The sequence below is a fragment of the Anabrus simplex genome, chromosome 1 (genome assembly GCF_040414725.1).
Source record: "Anabrus simplex isolate iqAnaSimp1 chromosome 1, ASM4041472v1, whole genome shotgun sequence".
NCBI classification, from domain to species: domain Eukaryota; kingdom Metazoa; phylum Arthropoda; class Insecta; order Orthoptera; family Tettigoniidae; genus Anabrus; species Anabrus simplex.
The window spans coordinates 127,133,882-127,156,053 of record NC_090265.1 but is presented as its reverse complement, the minus strand read 5'-3'; the positions used below and the strand labels follow the sequence as shown (position 1 = coordinate 127,156,053).

Sequence of the window (22,172 nt, the reverse complement as noted above, 5' to 3'; positions counted from 1 at the left end):
ACTGTCTCATAGAGAGTGTCCAACGGAGTTTGAATAGCCCATGAATACTTCAGCAAACCAACTTGTTTGGGTCTAAAATATAATCGTGCAACTTAGACATCTAGGTTGAATTACAACATAATGCAACGCTTTCACATGAGCTTGTTATAAATCACATACAAACTTTCACATCTTGATGCTAATTCCATTAGATCGCATCATGAACGTAATATTAAGATCAAATTTAAGTGAAATTAGCTTGAATTTGGAATGCTTTTCCACATCATTTCATATGTAAAATACGTGTGTAGTATTTGTAATTGTATGTATTCTGTATTCATTCCCAATATTTGCATATACATTTTAAACTGTTTTCGAACTTTAGCATCGCATAAGATTTTAGACTGTCACTATTGTCATTTACTACACACATGACAGCCTTGTTTATGTGAAAATTCACAAGCATGTGCAACACATTTTGAACCAATTTGATATTTTGTTAATAATAGGATATTGTAAAGTTTTTTAATGTATTCAATTATGCAACATGTTTTACAATTTTCTAACCAGACGTCTGGTAGAACTTTGAGGTATTGATATGACTGATGATGCCCCACAAAAGGGGCGAAACATGTCTCAACTATTTCAATGATGTTTAACACGTTAACATCTTGTACTGTATTGAATAGGATAAAGTTAAAATAAAAATGTTTTTACATTTATTATAGTGACCAATTTGTTGTCTTCCATTGCCTTCTTCAATTACAGTTCTTCTCTGACTTCAGCAAGCTTGTTTCTACCTCACAGCTTCATTGAGGAGGGGAATGAGAGATCTCCATTCATGATGAGAGAAATGAAAAAAAAAATTAACATCAGGGAAAAGAGACAAAAATGAGCAATTTTATGCAGGGCAACTCAGAAAGAGAAAAAGAACCCACTCTTGTTCTTGTCTCTACATTTCAGATGTTATCTCTCCTGGTTTCTTTTGTATACTGTGTTTCCAAAGTATTAGGTGCAAAAACATTATTTTTCTGGTTTTTCTTTTCAGCATAAGGTAATTAAATTGAAGTTGATAAATGCAGTTATAATTTTGTTCTCTAGGCTCACTTTCAGAAGATTTTTCCTCTTTATCCAGTATCAGTGGAATAATTTAGAAGGCCTTCTTTTGGGAAGTTCTATATTCTCATTTTCTTGTACAGTGAATGGGGTGCGCTGCAGTTGCTCACAGACTTTGGTGCAGTACCTACCTGGCTCATGGAGAGAGTCATACTTCCTGCTGAGCTGCAGCATTCACTTGTCAAGAATGAGGTGCTGAGGCGCTGTGAGGGTGTTGGTCGACTTTTGCTACGGCGTCCTGGTGAACCCATCAACATGGTTTCTCCAATCAAGCCTCTAGGTACATTATCTTTATGTCTTATCTTTATATTTATGTGGGAGGTTTCTCAGATTATGTTTGGAGAGATGGTATTTAAATACAGTACATGTTTGTTGCATGCACCTGTCCTCTGAGATCATAGACCGTAATGAAGTTAACAATATATGACTCTTCTATTTGTTAGATGAAACTAATAAAATTTTTAATATAATATTACTAGCATTTCTCTCAACTGACATGCATTATTTCCATGTCTATGGATAAATATAATTATAGTGGTAAATAGAAAGCATATTAGGCTCATATATTATCCACATTCTTATTTGTAACATTTTAATTACACCTACATTCACAATAGAAGTGTCCAGAGTACCACAGTTCGGCAGGAGTACAATTCACAGATACTTACAATAATTGAAACTGATTACTTGCAAGGGAGTACAATTCTCGATTATGGATGCAGAAATCTTCTCACAGAACTGGAGTGTTTATCATAGAGACAGAACTGGAATGGTACAAGGGGAAGTATTTGTTTACCAGTTTACCAAATGTTAACTGGGAAGGCATTGCAGAGGTGAGAAAGCATGACCAACAGCTGGTAAATAAGTTAATCTGGGAAGGACAGCTGAACTAGAAAGTGAGAGAACCAACTGGAGGAAAAAATATTCTAAACATGGTGCTGATAAAACCAGATGAGCTCTACAGAGAAATGGAAGTGATACATGATATAAGTGATAACAATGTCATAGTGAAAAATAAATACAATAGAAAGGAAGGTTGTAAAACCAGAACTATTACACAATACCATATGGTTTAAAAGAGAGGTATGGGGGAGTTTTTAACCCAGTAGAAGTCACATGATGGGGAAAAGACCGCTGTTATGTAAAAGTTGTAATACAGGTGACAGATGAAGATAACCCTCTATCATATCATGGGTGAGGATGTGGTCAAGGCTCTCGTATACGGTATGTGAAAGCTAACAGTTCCATTTAATGCGTCATAGCAGCAAGTATTTCATGGGTGCAGTGCTTCCGATCGCATACAAGTTCCCGCAAATTTATTTTATGCTGTCATTTCTACCACGTGTGACTTCCAAAGCAACTGGTTTTATTGACATAAATTAAGATAGAATACAAAAATTTGTGGACAGTGTCGAAAAAGAGCTGCAGGAGAACGGACGTCTGCAAATTGAACAGGATTTGGTTTGAAGACAACTTTTTCCATGAAGAGGGATTCAAGGAAGATGTTAATTTACCTAAAGAAGCAGATGATGAAACTGACAACATAGAAATCAGTGATCATGACAGTGCTTCTGAAAACGCATCTTTCAGGACCAATAGGCCAATAGGCCAAGCTCAACATGCCACTACTATACTGGAATCTTGGGAGCTATTCTTTCCTTAACAGCATCTTGGAGGAAATTGTTAACTTCACAAATATTTGCATAAGAAAAAGTAGGGAAAATTATTCTAGAGAGAGAAATACTGGTGATGCAACATTGGTAGAAATAAAAGTTGTGATTGGTCTCTCATACTTGGCTGGAACAATGAAGTGTTCTCATACAAACCTCAAGGAGTTGTGGTCAATCAATGGAACAGGAACTGAGCACTTCAGAATTACAGTGAATATACAAAGGTTTCAGTTTCTATTATGAGCATTAAGGTTTGACAATATTAATGATCGTAATGAAAGAAAATTGGTTGATAAAGTGTCATCTATATGAGACATTTTTGAGGGATTTGTTATTTGTGCAGAAATAATTACTCCTTTAGTGAATATGTAACCATCGATGAGATGCTTGAGACATTCCAGGGTAAATGTTCCTTTTGGCAATTTATCCCCAACAAGCGCATGAATTATAGACTAAAATTCTTCAGTCTGGCCAATGCATGTACTTTTTATACCTACAACTTGGAGGTATATACCAGAAAAGATAATCCTGGATCTTTTCAAGGGAACAGCAATGAAAAAAAACCAGTGTTAAACATTTTATTCAGACAATTTCAGACAGTGGATATATTACTACCGTTAACTGGTATACTTCCATCCCCCTTGCAGCCACTCTCTTGAGAAACTACAGATTAACTTTAGTATGGACTATGCAAAAAAAACAAGTCAGAAATTCCTCAGTTCTTCAAAGAAGTGAAAGGAAAGCCTATGAAAAGCAGTGTGTTTGGATCCAAAGTTTATTTAGTGCTGGTTCCTACAAATAAAAAAGTTGTGTTGCTTCTATCCACCATGTATGAAACAGACAAAATCAACTCTGACTCAAGGTCCTGAAATTCACACATTCTACAACCTAACCTAGGGGAGTGCTGATATAGTTAATGAACTGAATAAATTGTACAACATTGCAAGAATGAGCAGTTGACGTAGTCTCACTTTATTTTACCCTCTAGTGAACATTCCAGGTATCAGTGCCTAGATCATTTTGAAAAGCAACATGGAGCTAGGGACGAGAAGAAATTTCTTGAAAGATCTAACCATGAAACTATGCAGGGACTTCTTAGATGATGACAAGGAGCATTTGTTGCAAAGTTTGAGTAAGGAAAGAACCAAATGTGAACAATGAGAGACAGAATCTCTAGGTTTCAAGACGGTGCAGCTTCTGTAGCCGCAAGAAACATTAAAAAATGCAGACCACCTGCACCCAATGTGGAACATTTGTCTGCCGAGAGCATGCTGTGTATTCCTGAGTTCCCCATGCTCATCTCAGGGAAAGCTCAAGTAGTGCAGATGATGTAGAATGAAGTAATACTCCTGTGCAGTGGCAGTGGCAGAGTAAACATGAAAGATATAAGGGCGAAAGAAAAATTCCACATGGAAAACAGTTATTGCTGGAAGTTTTGGATAATCAATTTGTAATCTTTATATATGCTTTAAAAGTAGGATTTTATGCTTATAATGTGTGTGTGTTAATTTATTGAGCGTATTATTATTCATAAGCATAGAAGAAACAGACATGAAAGTAGCGAGAATGATTGTTACTACAAACAGGTGGGAACAACGGCAGGAGATACTCAGAATAAGGAAGTAAAAGCTAAGTTAGGAATGAACTGGATTAATAAAGCTGTACGCATAAACTGGCTTTGGTGATGGACTCGTGAGGTGAATGGAGGAGGATAAGTTACCTAGGAGAATAATGGACTCTGTTATGGAGGGTAAGAGGAGTAGAGGGAGACCAACATGATAGTGGTTAGACTAGTTTCTTGCAGACTTGTAGACTGAACATTGAGAGGCATGAAATTCTATAATGAAGATGTATGATTGTATTGCTAAGTAAATTGCTAACTTTTCAAAATAATTAACATGAAAGAAACTATTGAGATGATTGTATAAACATGCGTAAGTTTCCATTTATATTTGTGTTTGTATTTTATTCAATAATAAGAGCAAAGGAAACAATGAAAAAAAAAATCAATACCAATTAATACGAAAAAACATGTGATACTGAGTTATTAGAGATTAATGTAGATGCAGTCTTTTCAACCACATGTGACTTCTGCCATAGCAAACAAAAAGCCATTTCTCCTCAGTTAAAAGGTAATTATGATCAATGGAAAACAGTGAATAAAAATGTAAACAGCCTTTTGGATGAGTTTAAACAACTGTTGAGAAGTGTGAAAACAATTACATATGTATCTTTAAACTCAGTAAAGAAAGGTCAAGACCAATTACAACAGAGAAATAAAGAGATTAAGAAGGAGTTGCAAGTTAGGAAATTAATCAGTCAATGCTGATCTGCATTTAGGGCAGTCGCCAAGGTGGCATGTTCCCTATCTGTTGTTTCCTAGCCTTTTCTTAAATGATTTCAAAGAAATTGGAAATTTATGGAACATCTCCCTTGGTAAGTTATTCCAATCCCTAACTACCCTTTCTATAAATGAACATTTGCCCCAATTTGTCCTCCTGATTTCCAACTTTATCTTCACATTGTGATCTTTCCTACTTTTAAAGACACCACTCAAACTTATTTGTCTATTAAAGTCATCCCACGCCATCTCTCCACTGACAGCTCGCAACATACCACTTATGATAAAGATGTTGATTCCCATAGGGAACCTCAAATATTTGTCTCGAATTAGTAAATAGTAAGTAAATGGTCCATTATTGGTCATTATAAATTTTCCAGCTATCTCATTCCTGGTTGCCTGTGTTTCTCCCCGGTGTGCTAAGTTGGGCTCATCAGTTGGTAAATAGCACACCTACCAAGACGCATGGATGTTGATTCCTGGAAATCAAGATCCATATCATCTGATGCCCAGGCAGGCATCAATGGTAATGAGGCAAAGCCTCTCATAGTGCACTGGCACTGGCAGGGGCTCCAAGTAGCCTATACAGTAGCCTCCACGGTATGCACTAGCCATGCATATTGGTAGGTGTGCTATTTACCAACTGATGAGCCCAACTTAGCACACTGGGGCGAAACGCACGCAACCAGGAATGGGTTAACTGGAAAATTTATAATGTCCAATAACAGACCATTTATATTGGTATTACATACCACTTAGTCGAACAGCTCATCTTCTTTCTCCTAAGTCTTCCCGGCCAAAACTTTGCAACGTTTTTGTAACGATACTCTTTTGTCGGAAATCACCCAGAACAAATCGAGCTGCTTATCTTTGGATTTTTCCCTGTTCATGAATCAAGTAATCCTGGTGAGGGTCCCAAACACTGGAACCATACTCTAGTTGGGGTCTTACCAGAGATTTATATGCCCTCTCCTTTACATCCTTACTACAACCCCTAAACACCCTCATAGCCATGTGCAGAGATCTGTACCCTTTCTTTACAATCCCATTTATGTGATTACCCCAATGAAGATCTGTGCTTATATTAACACCTAGATACTTACAATGATCCCCAAAAGGAACTTTCACCCTATCAATGCAGTAATTAAAACAGAGAGAATTTTTCCTATTTGTGAAACTCACAACCTGATTTTTAACCCTGTTTATTATCATACCATTGCCTGCTGTCCATCTCACAACATTATTGAGGTCGTTTTGCAGTTGCTCACAATCTTGTAACTTATTTATTACTCTATACAGAATAACATCATCCGCAAAAAGCCTTATCTCTGACTCCTCTTCTTTACTCATATCATTTATAAACATAAGAAAACATAAAGGTCCAATAATACTGCCATGAGGAATTCCCCTCTTAATTATTTCAGGGTCAGATAAATCCTCACCTACTCTAATTCTCTGAGATCTATTTTCTAGAAATAAAGCAACCCACTCAGTCACTCTTTTGTCTAGTCCAGTTGCACTCATTTTTGCCAGTAGTCTCCCATGATCCACCCTGTCAAATGCTTTAGACAGGTCAATCACAACACATTCCATTTGACCTCCTGAATCCAAGATATTCGCTATTTGCTGGAATCGTACAAGTTGAGCTTCAGTGGAATAACCTTTCCTAAACCCGAACTGCCTTCTATCAAACCAGTTATTAATTTTGCAAACATGTCTGATATAATGAAGTCAAATAAATATTAAAATTTATTTATTCCACCTATTCAATACATAAATAGAGATTTTAATTAAGAAATTAAATCTTGAATAAAATTATAGGGACAAGTTTCGCCCTTTAATTAAGGGCATCTTCAGCCTTAATCTCAATCTGAAAGGTAATTAATCAGGAACCTGATTGTATTAACATTACATATGAAAGTGAGGATGATGTTGGAAATGTGCTTCAAATGGTGAGCAAATGGTTAACAATAGTTATGATATTCTTAAAATGAAGCCTTAATAAAGTCTTAAAAAACAAATAGTCGTAAATTTATACACTTTCTTGAATGTCCTTGTTTAAAAATTGGTAACAAATTGTATACTGGTAATTTTATAAGAACATGAATTGTTACGTTAAACCTTGTAAAGTGTATGAATAGGTGGAATAAATAAATTTTAATATTTATTTGACTTCATTGTACATTTCAATATGGACCAAAAGATGAGAATTATAACATGTAATGTCTGATATAATCGAAAAGAATACCTTCCCAAAGTTTACATGCAATGCATTTCAAACTTACTGGCCTGTAATTTTCAGCTTTATGTCTATCACCCTTTCCTTTATACACGGGGCTACTATAGCAACTCTCGATTCATTTGGTATAGCTCCTTCATGCAAACAATAATCAAATAAGTACTTCAGATGGTACTATATCCCAATCCATTGTCTTTAGTATATCCCCAGAAATATTATAAATTCCAGCCGATTTTCTAGTTTTCAACTTTTGTATCTTATTGTAAATGTCATTGTTATCATAGGTAAATTCTTTAGCATTAGTCACCTCCTCTATCTGGACATTATCCTCGTAACCAACTATCTTTACATACTGCTGACTGAATACTCCTGCCTTTTGAAGATCCTTGCATACACACTCCCCTTGTTCATTAATGATTCCTGAAATGTCCTTCTTGGAACCTGTTTCTGCCTTGAGGTACCTATACATACTCTTCGATTTTTTGCTAAAATTTGTATGACTGCCAATTATGCTTGCCATCATTTTATCCTTAGCTGACTTCTTTGCTAGATTCAATTTCCTAGTAAGTTCCTTCAATTTCTCCTTACTTCCACAGCCAATTCTAACTCTATTTCTTTCCAATCTGCACCTCCTTCTTAGTCTCTCTATTTCTCTATTATAATAAGGTGGGTCGTTACTATTCTTTGCCACCTTTAAAGGTACAAACCTATTTTCAGATTCCTCAACAATTGCTTTAAACCAATCCCAGAGTCTGTTTACATTTTTATTTACTTTTTTCCACCGATCATAGTTACTTTTTAAAAACTCCCTCATGCCTGCTTTATCAGCCATATGGTATTGCGTAACAGTCCTACTTTTAAAGCCTTCCTTTCTCTCACATTTATTTTTAACTACGACAAAAACAGCTTCATGATCACTAATACCATCTATTACTTTGGTTTCTCTATAGAGCTCAACTGATTTTATCAACACCATGTCCAGGATATTTTTCCCTGTAGTTGGTTCCATCACTTTCTGAATCAGCTGTCCTTCTCATATTAGCTTATTTACCATTTGTTGGTCATGCTTCCTGTTGTTTGCATTACCTTCCCAATTGACATCCGGTAAATTCAGATCTCCTGCTACAATTACATTCCTTTCCATGTCGTTTCCCACATAGCTGATTATCTTATCAAATAGTTCTGAATCAACATCAGCGCTACCCTTTCCCAGTCTGTACACTCTAAAGACATCAAGTTGCCTATTATCTTAAGAAATGAGCCTTACACCTAGAATTTCATGTTTTTCACCTTTAACTTTTTCGTAGCCTACAAATTCTTCTTTCACCAGAATGAATACTCCCTCTCCCACCATTCCTATCCTATCTCTATAATACTCCAGTTCCGTGAAAACATTGCTGCATCCATTACATCATTTCTCAGCCATGATTCAACTGCTCAGAAGGGAAGAAATAGAGTTAGAAATGGTTGTGGAAGCAAGGAGAGATCGAAGGAATTTACTAAGAAATTGAATTTAGTAAAATAGTCAACTAAGAATAACATGATGGCACACATAACTACGCTGAGTTGAAAAGACTGGCTCAAGATAGACAACTGTGGCTGCAGCGACAAGTCTTAGCCTTTAGAATATGATGATGATGACGCACATAACTGGCCGTCATATGAATTTGAACCTTTTCTATCCCATATCTGAGTTAACTCGAATATCAATATGTCTCCTGCTGTCCCAGACATGAGTTAACTAGGATTTCAATCAATAACTTCTTCTCCACTTCCGAGTTCAGTCTGATTCATAAATTGCCTTACAATATTTTTACGATAATTTTGTGCCTTGTGCTTTTCTTTCACAGTTGTCTTCTGAGATGGGTGCGCAAAAGTGTAAAGAAAGCATGAAAGAAGATCATATTTTATAAATTTTAGGGAATGATAATGAGCCTTAATTTTATGAATATAGAGAAGATAAGTTGTAGACACTTATCATATCATTGTTATGTTCTAGTAAAAGTGCCAAGAGAAAACTATTGCTAATGTTGTCATTCCATGACTGTTCAGTAACTGTGTAAATACGAGGTATTTTTAGCCTATTTCAACCATTGTCGAAACATCCAGAAAAATCTGGTATGGGACATGCATAAGGCTGCAAAAGGAACTTGGAAGTGAAAAGGTTAAGGAAACATGGAAGGGTATGTAAAGGTACTTTGGGGCAGAAATAGGTTCCAGAAAGGAGATTCAAGGGATCATTAATGAACAAAGGGAGTGTATATGTGAAGACTTACAGAAGGTAGAAGTACGTTAGTCAGCAGTATGAAAGATAGTAGGATATAAGGAAAATATCCAAGTAGAGAAGGTTACAAATACTAGCAAGGAACTGAAATATACCTACGAAAATAAAATACTGTAATTCAAAAAATATACAAAAGTTGAAAACTAGGAAAGCAGGTGGAATTGATATGATTTCTGAGGATATACTAAAGCCAGTGAATTGGGATATAGTGCCATATATGAAATATTTATTTGATTAATGTTTGCATGAAGGAGCCATACCAAATGAATGGGAGTTCATACCACAGTCCCATTTTACAAGGGAAAGTGTGATAAGCATCATCGTACAGTTCCAGTTTCGTGGGTACTGTTAATGAGCCTCTTCCACTTCTTCCTGTCCATATACAACTTGTCATGGAGAACATACTCCACTGTCCATCCTCTGGCAACTAGATCAACCTTGATCATGTCCGTCCATCGAGTTTTAGGTTTTCCTCCAGGTCTTTTCCCCTCCACGTATCTATCCAAATTTATTCTGGCTGTTCTTGTAGCCTCCATCCTCATCACATGCCCGTACCACCATAGTTTGGATGTGCCGATACTGTCTAATAGGGATGTCTTTATTCCGGTTTCTTTTCTCACCTCTTCATTTCTTAACTTGTCCATCTTGGTCTTCTGGATGGTGGATCTAAGAAATTTCATCTCTGATGCTTGCAGTCTCGATGAATCTCTTTTTGTGAAGGTGCACGCTTCAATACCATAGGTCAATATTGGTATGAAATAGCTGTTAAACATAATCAGTTTGGCTGATTTTGAAATCGTGTCATCCCATAAAAGTGTTCTTACTTGTTGGTAGAATTCTGATCCCTTTTGCACTCTGAACAAATTATCACTGGAGATTACACTTCCAAGGTAAGATGGTCTCCTAGTTTTACACTTGCTGGACACCCTTCTCTGTTGACTGCCATCACCACTGTCTTGGTGTTGCTGATGTTGAGGTTATATTCCTGGAACTGGGATTTCCATACGTTGAGTTCACCTAACTTTTCCTTGACGTTCTTCATTATATTGTCCATAACAGTGATGAACTGTAGTAGGGACAGAGCACTTCCTTGCTGAACTCCACTCTTGGTCTCAAACCTTGATGATCGACCTTCCCCAATTTGTACACAGTCCTTGTACAACATCTGAATTTTCCTTACTAGTCCTTCAGGAACATTTCTTTTCCTCAGGCATTCCCAGATCTTTTCTCTTATAACACTATCATAGGCCTTTTATATATCCAGAAATACAATGACCAAGTTCTTGCCTTTCTCCCAATACTTTTCCATCAGCATGCGGGTGCTAAAAATTAGATCTATTGTTGATCTGTTACTTCTGAATCCATATTGCTTCTCCTCTAACTGTGGTTCAATGATGGTTCTCAATCTCCTTTCTATGATCTCCTCTAGAATTTTTAGCCCATGAGACAGCAGTGTTATTCCTCTATAGTTGGTGGGATTCCCTCTGCTGCCTTTCTTAAACGGGGAAATTATAACACCCTTGCTCCAATATGCAGGTATTTTGTTGTCTGTCTATATGGCATTTAGTACTGTGTGCAGCCATTTTATACCCTGGATGCCTGCTGCCTTTATCATGTCCTCATTCACTTCATAAGCTTAAAGCGGATAATTACAGGCCAGTCAGTTTGACATGTGTTGTATGTAAAGTTCTGGGAAAGCATGTTTGAAAAAATTACAAACTGGTTTAATAGAAAGCATAACTTAGCAGGGCATATCACGACACTTTGCAGAGACATAATGCAGAAATAGGGAAGAATAGATATATTTTGTCTAAAATCATTGACTGTATAAAATTCTGTCGGGCATTCGAACTAGCTTTACGTGGTCATGATGAGTTTGCAGTACCTGAAAATCCAAGAGTGTTCTTGGGATTAGTTTATTTCATGGGCAGTTTAGACTGTCCCAGTAAGGAATACGTGGAATCCTTAAGATACTTAAGGGCACATCGAAAACCATCCAAAATGAATTGCTAGACTGTATGTTGGAAGTCTGCTGTGAATATATACTGGAGGAAGTACATAACACTAAATACACTACTAATGTCTCTGAAGATCTACAGTTGGCAATATATTGTGTTCAGATATGTATTTAATGGCCAACCGCTCGAAAGATTTTGGGTATCTTTAAGCCAAATGGACAAAGCACAGATGCAATATCTGAGTGCATATTCCAGCAGGTCAGTAGTATTTTTCAGGTTAATCCAGAGAAAATTATCGCTCAAACTTACGATGGAGCATCTGTAATGAATAGTGAAAGAGGTGGAGTTCAAAAGAAAATCAAAGCTCGCTCACTATCTTCTAGCCAATTACATTCACTGCTACGCCCATCAGCTCAACCTCATATTGGAACATGCGGCCTCTAAAAATAAAGCTGCATGCATATTTTTCTGCAGTCTATCTGCATTTCCTGCATTTTCCAGGTCTCCTCAACATCTGGCAGCTTTGGAAAAAGTGGTAGCATGATGAATTCCAGCATGTTCGTCAACAAGATGGAACTTCAAGTCTAGAACTGTCAATGTCGTGTATGAAAACAAAGATGCTTTGTTGCAATGCTTTCTGGGCTGGAAAAGTTGAAATCTATAAGGGCAGTTCAAGAAGCACGTAGACTCAAACACAATTTGGAGGACAAGGAGTTCTTATTTTGGCTTTCCTTCTTTCACAGAATAATGCCCATGTGGATATTTTGTACTCCCAGCTACAAGCAAGATCAACAGATGCAGTCAAAATAGGAAATTCTGTTGGTATTTCTATGAAAACTGTTGTTCCAGTCAGGGATTCTGTCGATAAAAATAGCAAATGAAGTTTCTTCAGGAATGCCTCAAAGCAAAAGATGCATAATGGAATCCTACAGGACAGCTGATGCTAAGGATGTTTGTGATCGAATCAATGAGGAGCTAGGTCATAGATTTAAGTCTGTTTCTTATTTAGAGGTTGCAAATTTATTAGATTCAGTAAATTTTAGTGAATATTCAAAACAGTTCTCTGTAAAGGGAGTTACCACCATGTGTGATCTATACAGACTCCCAGACATGTATAGATTAATGACTGAAAAAACTGAACTGATTTAAGAGGAATTGATGGTGCAGTTTCTTTCCTTCAACTGATCCTGAAGAACAAACTGCAAGATACCTTTGCCCAAATAACAGAATTGCTCAGGATTTTGATTACAACTCCAATGACCACTTCAGAATCAGAAAGAAGCTTTTTGAGTCTTAAAAGGATTAATATATTCCTTTGAAGTACTATGTGTCAGGAACGATTGAATGGATTAGCGATGTTATCAATCAGGAAAAATCTTACCTTGGAAATAAAGAACTCCAACCAAAAGGGGACTGACAAGTTTTGCAAACAAAAACGATTGCCCTATGGACTTTGTATTTCATCATGAGGTGAATAAAAACAATATTTCTCAAATTAATTATTTGTCTCATAGACAATTGTCGAAGTATTCATCTGCTTCCAGATTAATGTTGTTCTGTGTTGTTGTTGTTGTTATTATTATTATTATTATTATTATTATTATTATTATTATTATTATTATTATTATTATTATTATTATTATTATTATTAAGTGTAAGTTGTTCATCATGGCAATATGCAGATTTGAAACAGTGTATTTAGCATTTTTTGAACACGTAAGGACAACTGTTTCATGAGCTGCCACTGCTTGATATCTTGGTGACCCAAAGTCACTCGGGTCTTTATCACATATTACAAGTCTCTGTTCAATCAATCACTACTGATCTGCATTTAAGGCAGTCACCCAGGTGGCAGATTTGCTACTGTTGTTTTCCTAGCCTTTTCTTAAATGATTTCAAAGAAATTGGAAATTTATTGAACATCTCCCTTGGTAAGTTATTCCAATCCCTCACTCCCCTTCCTATAAATGAATATTTGCCCCAATTTGTCCTCTTGAATTCCAAGTTTATCTTCATATTGTGATCTTTCCTACTTTTAAAGACACCATCCAAACTTATTCGTTTACTGATGTCCTCCCACGCCATCTCTCCACTGACAGCTCGGAACATACCACTTAATTGAAATAATAACATTAAGTTATTTATTAGACCACCTAATCAATACAAAATCGTCTTGGATGATTCACATAAATTTGTTAGCTAATAGTGGTACATGTTTCGCCTTCCCTGAAGGCATCATCAGCCATAGTCTTAACCTTAAATTAAAAATAAGCGTCTAAATAACATGTAGCAATGAAATGAATTTTAAAATCTTGAAGAGATTTGAAGTAAAATAACATTAAAAATAACAATGATGGTTTGAAAATACAATGTGATGAGATATAATAGTGGAAGTATTAACAAAATTAACATTAGAAGGCTGCTAAAATAAGTACAATGGATAAAACAACAGATTGTTATACAACAAGCAGTAAGATTGCATAAAAGTAAAGTTGATAGTCTGGCGGTTATAATTAGACGATGGCGAAAAATCGTATATAATCAAAGTAAAGAAGAGAGAATAAAAGTCAAAGTTAGTCGAGAGATCCAAAGTTAATCATGATCTTGAAGATAAAAGACGAAAGTCAGATGCATATGGTGAAGTTGTAGAACACGTTGAGGATATGAAGTTGGTGAATAGAAGTTGAAGAACAGTTCCAAATAGGATCACTATGGACCATCTCAAAATTTGAAGTGATGTTCAAATGTTGTAAATTGTGAGTTTGTAGATATTCTAGTTGAAAAAGCATATAAAAGTGGAATCTGTAAAAGGAAGCAAGAAACGTAGAGTTAATTGTGTGAAAAGATATTTGAAAAATATTGAAGTAAAATCGTGTGCACTTACCATTTGACGGTGACAAAGATAGCTTGTAACATTATGAGTTAGAAGTATTTGCAACAGTAGACTTCTTGCTACGTGTGTTATAACTGAAGTTTTGTGCTGGAGGGGGATCTGTTTGCGTTGACGTAACTATTGGAGGGGGGCTGCTATTGGTGGGAGGGAAGGAAGAGAGTGTATTACTGCGCGTGTTGTAACGGTGTAAGGCTATTGGAGGGAGCGATGTTACGGTGGGTGTGGCTATGGGTTTATTGGTTGTATTTGAATTAGAGGTACTAGTGGCGGGAGGAAGGGAGGGAGGTATATTAGCTGTAGGGGAGGTGGGAACTCTAATTGATGTGAGGTTGAAGATTTTTAAGAATTTGTTGGTGAGGGAAGTTGATTCTCGTAATAAAATAAGAATCTGTTCATACAAGGGGCTTTTTTTATCAATAGTGTCATTTAGATTTTTATCTTTATTAAAATGTTGGTCGAGGAAAATAAATAAGTTTTCATATTCTGTCATGAGTTTGCTTTTATCGACTCTTTTTAGGATATGGAGGTCTTGTTCTATTGTGGTGAATTTATGCCCGGTGTCCCTCATATGGTTGGCCATTGCGGAGAATTTGTTGTGTCTTTGGGCATTGTAATGCTCGGCGTATCTGGTAGAGAAGCTGCGGCCAGTTTGGCCAACATAAGAAAAATTACATGTAGAGCATTTCAATCTGTATATTCCTGATCCAGAGTAACTATTGTCTGTGATGTTAATAGAGTTGTGATTGAAGAATAAATTACGATTAGTGTTTTTTGTTGTGTAGGCTATTTTTATTTCGTGCTTCATTAATGAATTGGTTATCGGGTAAATGCTATGGTTAGTGAACGTGAATTTAGCATATTTTGGTTTAACGGGTTCTAATGGAGTTAAATTGGTAGCTAGTTTCAGTTTGGTTTTATTGATGATTTTATCAATCATACTCGTGTTAAATCCATTGAATTTAGCTATTTCCTTGATGAATAGTAATTCTTTCTTTAAATTAATAGAGGACATAGGGATCTTTAATGCTCTATATATTAAACTGTGATAAGTGGCTTTTTTATGTGAGTTGGGATGTAAAGAATCATTTTTTATGGTTGTTGGAGAATAGGTGGGTTTTCTGTATATTTGGAAGTCGAATTTGTTCAATGCTCGTGTGATTTTGATATCTAAGAAGTTCAAAGAGTTATTGAACTCATCTTCTTTAGTGAATTTAATATTATTATCTAAGTTGTTGAAAAATGATAGTATGTTATTGCTGTTGTTGATTTGTTTATCAATGATAGCTATGGTATCATCAACATAGCGATGCCAAAGACAGAGTCCGTTGATGTTATTAATAATCTTACTATGTTCGAGATTATCTAAGTATATATCGGCTAGTATTCCAGATAACGGGTCTCCCATCGCTAGACCTTCTTGTTTGTAAATTTTCTTATTGAAGGTAAAATAGTTGTTGTCTAAAACGAAATTAGGTAATTTTAACCATTCATCAATTTCGATTTTACTCAATGTGCTATGTTTCAACAAATTGTTTTTTATGATGTTAATAGTATTGTTGATAGGGATATTAGTATACATGTTGGTGATGTCAAAAGAACATAAAACGTGGTTTGGTTGTAGACTGAACTTATTTAGGGAATTACAAAGTTCGATCGAGTTCTTTATGGGGTTGGAGTTGTGAAATTTGAAGTGTTTTTTTAGGAATTTGTGTAGGAATTGAGAGGTTTTATAGGTAGGACTATTGATACTATTAATTATAGGCCGAATGGGGACATCATTTTTATGAATTTTGGGCAGTGATCTGACTGTAGGTAATTTTGGGTTCATTACAGTTAATTTCTGATAATCTTGATCATTTAAAATGAAGTTAGAATTTTTAAGAAGGTTCTTTAAGTTACGCTGTATTTTGTTTGTTGGATCTTTGTTAATTAAGGTATAGGTATTGTCTGAAAAAAAAAGTTTCAGTTTTATTGATGTAATCTTGTTTGTTCATTATTACTATGGTGTTGCCCTTATCTGCTTTTGTAATTACTACGTTCTTGTTATGGATTTTGGATTTCAGGTTTAGAATTTGTTTCGAGACGTTGTAGTTATTATTAGATGTTATCTCATTAATCAAAGTTGGGAGTTTCTTTTTTACTTCATATCGTATGTCATTCTGTTTATCAATTGGGATTTGTTTATCGATATTAGTTTCGGTTTCAGCGATGGTAGTGATGATGTCTTCTGCCTTTTTGTGATTAGGCCAATTATGTTTGATGCCTTTATCTAATAGATTTAATTCTTGGTTAGAGAAGGTTGCATTAGATAGGTTGATTGTAGTGGGAATGTTAGTCAAATGGGAAGGGGACGATTTTGTATTGATTAGGTGGTCTAATAAATAACTTAATGTTATTATTTCAATCAAATATCATCAATACGGACCAAAAATGATATTTATTACATGTAACATACCACTTAGTCGAGCAGCTCGTCTCCTTTCTTCCAAGTCTTCCCAGCCCAAACTTTGCAACATTTTTGTAACACTACTCTTTTGTCGGAAATCGCCCAGAACAAATCGAGCTGCTTTTCTTTGGATTTTTTCCAGTTCCTGAATCAAGTAATCGTGGTGAGGGGCCCATACACTGGAACCATACTCTAGTTGGGGTCTCACCAGAGACAAATAAGCTCTCTCCTTTACGTCCTTACTACAACCCCTAATACTCTCATAACCATGTGCAGAGATCTGTACCCTTTATTTACAATCATATTTATGTGATTACCCCAATGAAGATCTTTCCTTATATTAATACCTAGTTATTTACAATGATCCCCAAAGGGAACTTTCACCCCATCAACACAGTAATTAAAACTGAGAAGACTTTTTCTATTTGTGAAACTCACAGCCTGACATTTATCCCCGTTTATCATCATACCACTGCCTACCATCCATCTCACAACATTATCGAAGTCATTTTGCAGTTGCTCACAATCTTGTAACTTATTTATTACTCTGTACATAATAACATCATCTGCGAAAAGCCTTATCTCTGATTCCACTTCTTTACACATATCATTGATATATATAAGAAAACATAAAGGTCCAATAATACTGCCTTGAGGAATTCCCCTCTTAATTTTTACAGGGACAGATAAAGCTTCACCTACTCTAATTCTCTGAGTTTTGTTTTCTAGAAACAGAGCCACCCATTCAGTCACTCTTTTGTCAAGCCCAATTGCACTGATTTTTGCCAGTAGTCTCCCATGATCTACCCTATCAATTGCCTTAGACAGATCAATCGCGAAACAGTCCAATTGACCTCCTGAATCCAGGATATCTGCTATATCTTGCTAGAATCCTACAAGTTGGGCTTCAGTGGAATAACCTTTCCTAAACCCAAACAGGCTTCTATCAAGCAAGTTATTAATTTTGCAAACATGTCTAATATAATCAGAAAGAATGCTTTCCCAAAGCTTACATACAATGCATGTCAAACTGACTGGCCTGTAATTTTCAGCTTTATGTCTATCACCCTTTCCTTTATATACAGGAGCTACTATAGCAACTCTCTTTTCATTTGGTAAAGTTCCTTCATGCAAACAATAGTCAAACAAGTACTTCAGATATGGTACTATATCCCAACCCATTGTCTTTAGTATATCCCCCAAAACCTTATCAATTCCAGCTGTTTTCTAGTTTTCAACTTTTGTATCTTACTGTAAATGTCATTGCTGTCATAGGTAAATTTTAATTCTTCTTTAGTATTAGTAACCTCCTCTATCTGGACATTATCCTCGTAACCAACTATCTTTACATACTGCTAACTGAATACTTCTGCCTTTTGAAGATCCTTGCATACACACTCCCCTTGTTCATTAATGATTCCTGGAATGTCCTTCTTGGAACCTGTTTCTGCCTTAAAGTACCTATACATACTCTTCCATTTTTCACTAAAATTAGTATGGCCACCAATTATGCTTGCCATCATGTTATCCTTAGCTGACTTCTTTGCTAGATTCAATTTCCTAGTAAGTTCCTTCAATTTCTCCTTACTTCCACAGCCATTTCTAACTCTATTTCTTTCCAACCTGCACCTCCTTCTTAGTCTCTTTACTTCCCAGTTATAATATAGTGGGTCTTTACCATTCCTTAACACCTTTAAAGGTACAAACCTGTTTTCACATTCCTCAACAGTTGCTTTAAACCCATCCCAGAGTCTGTTTACATTTTTATTTACCGTTTTCCACCGATCATAAATACTTATTAAAAACTTCCTCATGCCTGTTTTATCAGCCATATGATACTGCCTAACAGTCCTAATTTTAATCTCTTCCTTTCTTTCACATTTATTTTTAACTACGACAAAAACCATTTCATGATCACTAATACCATCTATTACTTCGGTTTCTCTATAGAGCTCATCTGGTTTTACCAGCACCACATCCAGGATATTTTTCCCTCCGGTTGGTTCCATCACTTTCTGAATCAGGTGCCCTTCCCATATTAACTTATTTGCCATTTGTTGGTCATGCGTCCTGTCATTCGCATTACCTTCGCAATTGACATTTGGTAAATTGAGATCACCCACTACAATCACGTTCCTTTCCTTATCGTTTCCCACGTAGCTGATTATCTTATCAAATAATTCTGAATCAGCATCTGCGCTACCCTTTCCTGGTCTGTACACTCCAAAGACATCAAGTTGCCTATTATCTTTAGAAATGAGCCTTACCCCTAGAATTTCGTGCTTGTCAACTTTAACTTTTCCGTAGCTTACAAGTTGTTCTTTCACGAGAATGAATACTCCCCCTCCTACCATTCCTATCCTATCTCTATGATACACACTCCAGTGCCGTGAGAAAATTTCTGCATCCATTATATCATTTCTCAGCCATGATTCAACTCCTGTTACAATATCTGGTAAGTATATATCTATTACATTACTTAATTCTATTCCTTTCTTTACAATACTTCTACAGTTGAGCACTAACAGTTTTATGTCATCCCTACTTGATTTCCAGTTCCCTGTTCCTTTAACACTGCTCCCTAGGCCACTCTGTTTCCCTGAATGTACCTCCCTATAACCCTTCTAAACAAATTTCCTAACTTATATCTACCACTGCGGTTTAAGTGAAGGCCATCAGAGCGCAGATCCCTATCTCCTACCCACCCATTAGGATCTAGAAATTTCACTCCCAGTTTCCCCACATACCCACTCCATAGTCTCATTTAAATCCCCAATCACCCTCCAGTCAGTATCCCTCCTACACAGAATTCCACAGATAATGATCTCCGCTTTCTTAAATTTCATCCGTGCTGCATTTACCAGATCCCACACATCCCCAACTATGTTGGTACTTATACCTGCTTGTCTTACGTTGTTAGTACCAACGTGAAACACTACCACCTTCTCCTTTCCCTCCTCCCTCTCTTCTACTTTCCTCAACATCTGCCTTAACCTAATTCCTGGATAACACTCTACTCTGGTACCCTTTCCTCCACACACTTTCCCGACATGTCTAACGACAGAGTCCCCCATGACCAGAGCCTCAACCCTACCCACCTCATTTGATGCCCTCCCCTCGTGGTCAGTCCTATCTTTCCTGACAGCTGCAGAAGCTACTTCCTCCTCCCTTTCCTCCATCCCATGATCCTGTTCCACCTGTCGTTTCCTATCCACTACTCCGCATTTCCCTTTCCTACCTCTTCCCTTTCTCCTGCTTCCAAACTTCTCGGCAACAGTTCCCTGTTCCTCATCTTTCCTCGGTTGTTCTACCTGCAGTGACTCGTACCGATTTCTCACCAACACCTGTCCTGAATTTTGATCCTGAATGAAGCCCTTAGCCTGCAATCTCCTCCCCCTTAAAACATTAGACCCTCTGTCTTCCACAATTCCCCCCTTTCCTTCCAATCCCTCTATTACACCTACTGTATCCTGTACATTGTTTGGAGGCCTACTTTCCTTCCTGTCCTCTGAGAGAATCCTAATTATCTCCCTCAAGCTCTCCAACTCCTCCCTCATACTCCTTAATGCTTGGCCACACCCACAGTCCCTACATTCGCACTGCTTAGCCATTTTTTACTAAATAATGAAAGGAAAAATAAGATAACTTATTCTGTGCAAAATAAAAATGAAAGGAAAGAACTATTGTCTAGGTTAGTTCACAAAGATCACACAACAGTAAGTTATTTAATATAGGCTACTACTACACTACAATACTACTTAATTGTACTATTTTTATTCCTACAACACGCTAACACGATGAAAATTGCTATTAATTACTGGAAACAGAATAATACACAAGAATTACACAATTCTTAACTGCAGTTAAGTCTACCCTAATTACAACAACAGAATTTTAGTTAGAGAGTTACTACAGATACCACAGAAACGGTACTATACTATACAAATATTTCACAGTAATAGAATAAACACACTACTTTCTAATAAGATGCTATAATACACTACAATAATTTTAAACTACGTTCAGACTAAGTACAGATATTGTTATTACAATACGCTACAATAATTTTAAACTAGGTATTCTAATTACTATTCTAATTAATTAACTATGTATTCTAATTACAACAGGTTATTACCAAGCAAAAACAGAAGTGCTTTGCTGGAGATCATGTCGTCATAGATGATTCCTTCCATTTAAAAAATAATAATTTCACAGGTTAAACAGTTTGCTCTGATTTGGCTGAGAATGTTTCTTTCTTTCTAGTGCCAGATTCACCAGGAGGATCCCCAAATTCTGCACCTGCCGACACCATGCCTGCAGAAATGTATGTTCCCAACCAGGAGCAATGGTTAGAGCTACGAGCTCCTCGTAACAAAGGATTTTGTGCCATTTCTCTCTGCTGCAGCAGCTGACACAGTGCTTTATTTTTTGACGAACATTGGGAAGAATTTGTAAATATTTTTATTTTTGAACTTGTAATTCACTTCATAGCAAACTCCAGCCATCTTCATTCATTCAAATTCAGCTGAGCAATTTCTGAAGACAGAGATAGACTCTCATTCTTCTTTGATCTTTTCAAATTACTATAACATGTCACTTCAACATTGTATGTATTCAAAATTGATAATATTTTAATATAAGAATAACTTCAATGACCTTGTGCCTTTGTGAGTATATTTTCTATTTGTAAGCTACAGTGTTTTAAAGAACCAGACTAACAACATAGAGTAATGAACAGGAACTGAGTGCAAATATCATAACAGTTCTGTCCAATATTTCTGCAAATAAACATTTGAATTGCAGTAATAGGAACTTTTAAAATGTTGACTGTAAAAGTGATAATTTTCTGGATGTATATATATATATATTTAAAAAATACAAATATCAATGCTGAATACAAAGATATACCAAGCAAATGAAGTTATTTGGATTATCATTCAACACCTACTCCATGTTCTTATCAACAACTTATTAATAGGTAAGTTATGGAAATTTTTTATCCATTTGAATGTAGAAATATAGAATTTGGAATCATACCTTTAGCATTTTTAATTTTTTAAAGGTAAAAGCTGTTTTCTCATGAAGATGTGGTTTTTGAGCCAACTCTGTAACTTCTTTATCTAATGTGCTAGTTATTGCCAAAAACCTGCTAAATAAGTTACACTTCAAGAAAATTAGATTTATTTGGGAAGTACGTAAGTTTGTGTTGTTGTCAAACTTTGAAATTGCCTATCTATTAATAATAA

The 22,172-nt window shown here is 36.1% G+C and overlaps 1 protein-coding gene across 1 annotated transcript in view; it reads left to right on the top strand.

The window, feature by feature from the left end:
- Nucleotides 1-21,793, top strand: part of LOC136862787 (uncharacterized) — a 171,767-nt gene extending 149,974 nt beyond the window's left edge. Inside the window, exons 12-13 of the mRNA XM_067139047.2 lie at nucleotides 1,179-1,375; nucleotides 21,190-21,793. Of these exons, the coding sequence (XP_066995148.2) occupies nucleotides 1,179-1,375; nucleotides 21,190-21,338 (346 nt within the window). The 3' untranslated portion in view covers nucleotides 21,339-21,793. The remainder of the gene's footprint in view (nucleotides 1-1,178; nucleotides 1,376-21,189) is intronic.
- Nucleotides 21,794-22,172: the final 379 nt, after the last annotated feature.